We start from the raw sequence: 5,821 nt of genomic DNA on the forward strand, positions 1-5,821 counted from the left end.
TTATGAGGTCCACTCTCAGCCTTCTCTTCTCCAGGCTGACCAAGCCCAGCTCCCTCAGCCTCTCCTCGTAGGGGAGATGCTCCAGTCCCTTTAGCACCCTAGCCCAACGATTTCTACCCCCCCGTGGCTCCTTCTGCTCGTGGCTGCGTAAAAACGCGCCCTTCTCTTGTGAGCGCTCTCCCGCCGCCGGCAGGGGAGCACGGGGCCAGCTCCTGGGCTGGTGTAAACCCCCTGGGCTGGTTCGCACCAGCAAAGCAATGCTCTTCTCCTCCGGGGACCCTTCCCGGGGCCAGAAAGCTCTGTGCCCCCCGCGCAGCCCCACGCCCACCCTGTCTTTCTCCAGCACAAAGGTAAGCGGCCGTAGGACTCAGCGGGGGTGAAAACGGGCAGCTTTTCGGTGCCCCCCAGCCGCGTGCGTGTGGTCCCCCAGGTCCTGCAGCAAAGCGCCGCGGGCCGCGTCCCCGAGGTGCCTCCGGGACTCTAACTGCTCTTTTTTCCCCTCACGGTCCCCAGCGGATGATGGGCTTGGGTTCCTGCCAACCTTCGGTCCCTGCTATATCAACCTCTACGGCAGCCCCCGGGAGTTCACCGGCTTCCCCGACCCTTACGAGACGCTCAATTTGGGAAAGGTGACGTCGGCTTCTTTCCGGCACAGCCTCCACTAAACTACCGCCCCTCCTTGCCAAAAGCAAGCTGCTACTAACCCAGACCACCTTTGGTAGCAGGAGCCTGCGCTGCCTTTTCTGCCCCTGGCCATCCCTGCCGGCCCCACGCCTCCCGACGCCGCGCTGCCGCCCCAACGCTCTCCTCCTTCGAAGCGCTTGCCCAAATACTTTGCCTGACCTCGCTCCTCTGCCATGAAGCCCACTGAAAGCAGACGTGGAGCTCGCCTGCGGGGAGGGGGCGCCAGGGTCCTGACGCCTCTCCCTGGTCTACCCCAAGGGCGAGGGAGTCGCGTACCGCGGCAGGGTGCTGGTGGAGCTGGAGACCAAACTGGTGGAGCACGTGGAGCAGAAGGTGGAGGACATTTCCGCGGATGACATCCTGCGGGTGGAAGTAAGGGGGTCTCTGTGGGGGACCCCACCCTGTGGGCTCTGGGGTCGGCCCTCTGGCGGCCTGGCTTGGGGGGCACTAGGGAAGGGGCGTGGGTGTTGGTCCTGGGTGGGTAATGTCCCGTGGTGTGGTCGGTGAGCTCCTGGAGGGGGTCTCCTGCTGCGTTTCCATCCCATGGTGCCCAGCTTGCTCTGTTGGAGCTGCTGCCTGAGAGCAGACAACGGCGAGCACGGAGGGGTGGGAGATTTCCTTCAACAGGACCCCAATCCCCACTCGAGCGCTATCGCAGACGTGCTCCTTTTGCTCGTCTCTTCAGGTTTAAGCTGTGTTTTTTACAGAAGGTTCTAGCCTTCTCCTTTGTCAGGTTTTTCCTAAATATCCCACCCCACATTTCCATGCTGCAACGTATACTTTTCTTCCCTGCAATAAACTTTTCCATCTTGGAGGCCTCGCTGAGCTAGTGTGGGCCGGGGTGGTGGAGGGTCTGTGTGTAGGAGAGCAGCGGTGGTGTCTCCCCTATGGACATGGTCCTGTGCCTGCCGCAGAGGTACCTGCGCCGTCGGAAGTACTCCCTCTTCGCTGCCTTCTACTCGGCCACCATGCTCCAAGATGTGGATGATGCCATCCAGTTTGAGGTCAGCATTGGCAACTACGGCAACAAATTCGACAACACCTGCCTGCCCTTGGCCTCCACCACGCAGTACAGCCGGGCCGTCTTTGATGGTGAGCAACGCGGTGGGGACCGAGCGTGGGGATGGGCTGCCCAGGGAGGGTGTGGAGTCTCCATCCTTGGAGGTATTCAAAAGCCAACTGGATGTGGTCCTGGACAACCTGCTCAAGGGGACCCTGCTAGAGCAGGGCTTGGACCAGATGACCTCCAGAGGTCCTTGCCCACCTCCATCATGCTGTGAAGGGGGACTAGTGGCTGGGGGGGAGCGGGGAAGCCAGCGCTACTTCTCTCAGCTCTGTGCTGGCTGGAAGTGGTTTTTGGGCAGCACCTCAGCACTACCAGTGCCCATTTCTCTTCAAGGAAGAGCCAATGCTTTGGGGTGGCCTTTCCCTGGCTCCCACGGGGCTCTTGCTCTGGCGTGAGATGTCCTCACCCCACTGGGGTTGTTCTGCTGGTGTCTGGCCCCAGAGCTCTGCGGGAGCTGCCGCAGCCGGGGAGGTTGGCGCACATCCCTTTGGACCTTGCTGTGCATTGCTCTGTTGCACGTGGGTTTGGGGAAACATAATTCCCATCCTCTGGCTCCAAAAAAAATCCCAAAAATGGGCTTCTGCCCAAGGCCAAATGCAGCACTGCTCCCCTTCATCCCTGCCCCAGTCCTGAGGAGTGGGGTCCCCCGTCACCCCAATGTCGCGAGCTCACCAGTGCCCTGTGCCCTCCAGGTTGTCAGTATTACTACCTGCCCTGGGGCAACGTGAAGCCCGTGGTGGTGTTGTCATCCTACTGGGAAGATATCAGCTATCGGACTGATGCCCAAAACCTTCTCCACTACGCAGCAGACCGGCTGGTGAGTGCCGTGGTGGCGAGGAGCATTGTCCACCTCCTTTCTGCATCCTGCCGGGGGGGACAGGGAGGGGACAGAGGCCATCTCCAGGCTGGGTCAGGTTTGGGGTTTGATGCCTCTTGCGCTGTGGAGGGGAAATCTGTCGACCTCTCGGGTGCCCTGCTCAGCCTGTGGACTGGTGGAGGGAAAAGGGAGCACCCTCATCCCCACGGGGGTGATGGTGGGGTGTGGGTGCTGTGCTGTGCCGTGTCACCCACCTGCCTACTGCTGCAGGCCCTCCTTCAGCTCCTGAGCTATTCATGGGATTTCGTGCTGTGTTTCACTGTTGTTTCCCCTGGAGCTCCAACAGGAGCAAAAATGGAGGTGCTGAGCCCTGGTGGGACCCAGGCTGGAGTTTCTGATCATGGGGAGCAGCCCCAGGCGCTCGCTGGGAGGGTCCTGGACATGGGGTGGGGTGCTGGCAGGGGGGTCCCTGCTGTGCAGCTCCCCTGCCTTGCCTATCGTGCAGGAGGCAAACCTGGAGAAGGTCCACCTTGCTCTCAAGGCCAACCGCTCGCCGAGTGAGCTGGACGCCCTGGGTGCCCAGCTGATGGATGACGTCATTGCCGACTGCAGGTATTTTCTGCCAGTTTTGATTGCGAGACTTTTCACTCCGGTTATTGGGAGAGTATTTATTTCTTTTGGAAGGGACGACTTTCCCCGCCCCCGAAAAACGCCAGTCATTTGCTAATGTTTGCTTCAAAGGTTGCTGAGCCAAGGCACGGAGTTGAAAAGGTGACAGTTAAGGCAACTCATAAATTTCCAGCCTTCGCACGGGGGCTGTGGCGTGGCTGAATGAGGGGCGTTGTGCCGGGGCAGGAGCCGGAGCCGGCGCCGGAGCGGGGCCAGCCCAGCCCCCAGCGTTGCGCCGCGTCGGAGGTGCCCCTGCAGAGCACCCAACGCGGGCGCTTGGCCGCGCGCGGGCGTTGTGCGACTGATGGCTGGGATGGGAATGTTGGGGGGCTGGATGGCAGGGCCACCCCGCCGTCCCCGGGGGCAGCACCACCACCAGCAGCTGCTGTTGCTTCACCTTTCGAACCGCTTGGACATTTGTTCAGGGGAGGCTGGCAGGGTGCCACGGGCTTTCCCTCCTGGGTTTTTTTGGGGCTGGATTGCGCTTTGTGGGGGGGAGGAGCTGCCCCGGGGAGCACTGCTGTGGTGTGACCATGGCCTGTTATCCCAAGGACAGCTCAGCCCTCAGGAGGGTGTTTCAGGGACTTGGACCATGGTTCCCCTTCAGGTATGCCCATGAAGATGATCTCTAAGTCCTGTCCCATGCCCACGTCTGGCCACACAACCTCTCTGCAGCAGCCCCATGCCATCAGTTTGGGGAGGGGCAATAGCAGGATCATTGATGGGGTTTTAGCCCTGGCAAGCCCTTGCCGAGGGGAATGAAGAGAGCTGCCGTGCCTCTCGGAACTTTCTTGCCTCGGGACTTTGTGGAGACAGCCCTGCACTGGGCTGGGACACCCCATTGGTGACAACCGGTGGCTGTGGCGGGTGGACCTCTGTGGCCACTGAGCTTGTGTGGTGGCTCCTGGTGCTTTAGCTCAGGAGTGGGGGAGAGTTTGGCCTTCTTGGCTGTCCCTGAGGCTACCAAACCTGCTGGGACCCAGTTGTCCCCCACCCTTTCCACAATAGCCACCAGCCTGTGGGACCGTGGCCACTGTCCCCCTGGACTTGTGCCAGTCACCTGAGGTGCCAAGCCCTGGGTCCCCCTTTCTGTCCCCCCTGCTCTTTGAAAGACCCCAAGGAGAGGTTGTGGGGGCGTTTCGGTGCAGTGGGCACAGGGGTGCAGCCTCTCTGGACCCTCCTGACACCCATGTGGGCCCAGACACCTCTGGGCGAGGAGACTGTGGGTGAGCTGACCTTGCTGGAGACCTCCTGGAGGACACGCTTAAGAAAACACACGCGCATGCGTACAGCCTCCCTATTTGTTTGCTTCTGAGCCTCATAAAGGAGATGTGTTTTGCCCCCCTCCCTCGGCTCCATTGGGAAGGTCGGAGCCATCCGGTGGGCTGTCGATACCCCCGGCTCCGATGGGATGATCAGAGCCATCCGACGGGCTGTCGATACCCCCGGCTCCTGGGCACGTGGGACGGGACTTGAGGGATGAGCCACGGCTTTGGGTTTTCCAGAGATGCTGCGACCTCCAAAACAAATTCAATTAACGGGGAGGGGAGGGGATAGATGTGGCCGTGGGATGTTCCACGCCCGTGGTTCCCGCTCGGCGCTGGCCCGGCAGCACACGCTCCTCGTGCCGTTTGTCCACCTGAACTGGGATCGTTTCTGTAGGTTTTAGGCTTTCAGTGGGGGGTGCCTCCACCTTTTTGCCTTTCTTTTTAAATGGCTTCATGGTATTTTTACGTTTCCTTTGGCGGGGTCTGGGGTCTTTTCCACTGTCCCATTTGAGCGCAGTTTGACTTCATTTAACCCCCATGGCTGTTATGGGTCTTGACGTGCGGCACGCCGCTCCAGGACCAAGGGGTCTTCAACCCATGGCCATGCTGCCTGTAGGATGTAACCCTTTCTGCTGCTCCTTTTCACAGCTCTCTAACGCCTTTCCTCCTTTTTGCATAGTTTTGCAGTTCATCATTCTGAAAATTCCACTGCAGTGAGGATATTTAGGGTTTTTTTTCCTCCCTTTCCTTTTTTCCCCCTGTTCCTCCAAGGCCATTGAAGCACCCCCTCGTTTCTGGCAGCAGGCGGCGTTGGCTTGGTCGGCGAGCAGTGTCCTTCCCATGCAGCGGTGTCAAAGCAAGCCGCGGCAAACGAGCGGCGAGTCGGCTCGTTAGTGGCTCCCCCGTAATTAATACACGGAGGACACGTGGACGCACAAGGCTGAGTTCACGCAGCGCGAGCGGTCGAGCTGCGGAGGCCTTGGGGCTGCGACCCCGGCGCGGTCTCTTCATTTAGCCCCTCGCAGGGGATGCTACTGGACGATTGGGTTAATTAGCGACGCCTGGGTGCTCCGTCTCCCGCTGGAAAAAAGCAGCAAAGCCAGTTCTTGTTAGGAGAAATGAAAGAAACAAATTTCCTCCCCAGATTTCTCCCTAAGCCTCTTGTTAAAGGCATGCATGGCATTAACCTGAGGGCACTGACACCATCTCTGGCAGGTACCACCGCGTGCATCTGCCCATGGCACCTCGCCATGGGCACAGCTGGGCAAGAGATGTGGTCCTTCTTCTTTATCGTACAAGGAAAGTGGGGCTTACGGA

General features: G+C 60.1%; 1 protein-coding gene across 1 annotated transcript in view; it reads left to right on the forward strand.

The window, feature by feature from the left end:
* DYSF (dysferlin) overlaps nt 1-5,821 on the forward strand; it is a 109,469-nt gene that overhangs the window by 21,971 nt on the left and 81,677 nt on the right. The window contains exons 14-18 of the mRNA XM_035896592.1: nt 514-629; nt 943-1,056; nt 1,599-1,776; nt 2,443-2,567; nt 3,073-3,179. Coding sequence (XP_035752485.1) covers nt 514-629; nt 943-1,056; nt 1,599-1,776; nt 2,443-2,567; nt 3,073-3,179 — 640 coding nt within the window. The remainder of the gene's footprint in view (nt 1-513; nt 630-942; nt 1,057-1,598; nt 1,777-2,442; nt 2,568-3,072; nt 3,180-5,821) is intronic.

This window comes from Egretta garzetta, unplaced genomic scaffold (genome assembly GCF_000687185.1).
Source record: "Egretta garzetta isolate BGI_Z169 unplaced genomic scaffold, ASM68718v1 scaffold506, whole genome shotgun sequence".
NCBI lineage: Eukaryota > Metazoa > Chordata > Aves > Pelecaniformes > Ardeidae > Egretta > Egretta garzetta.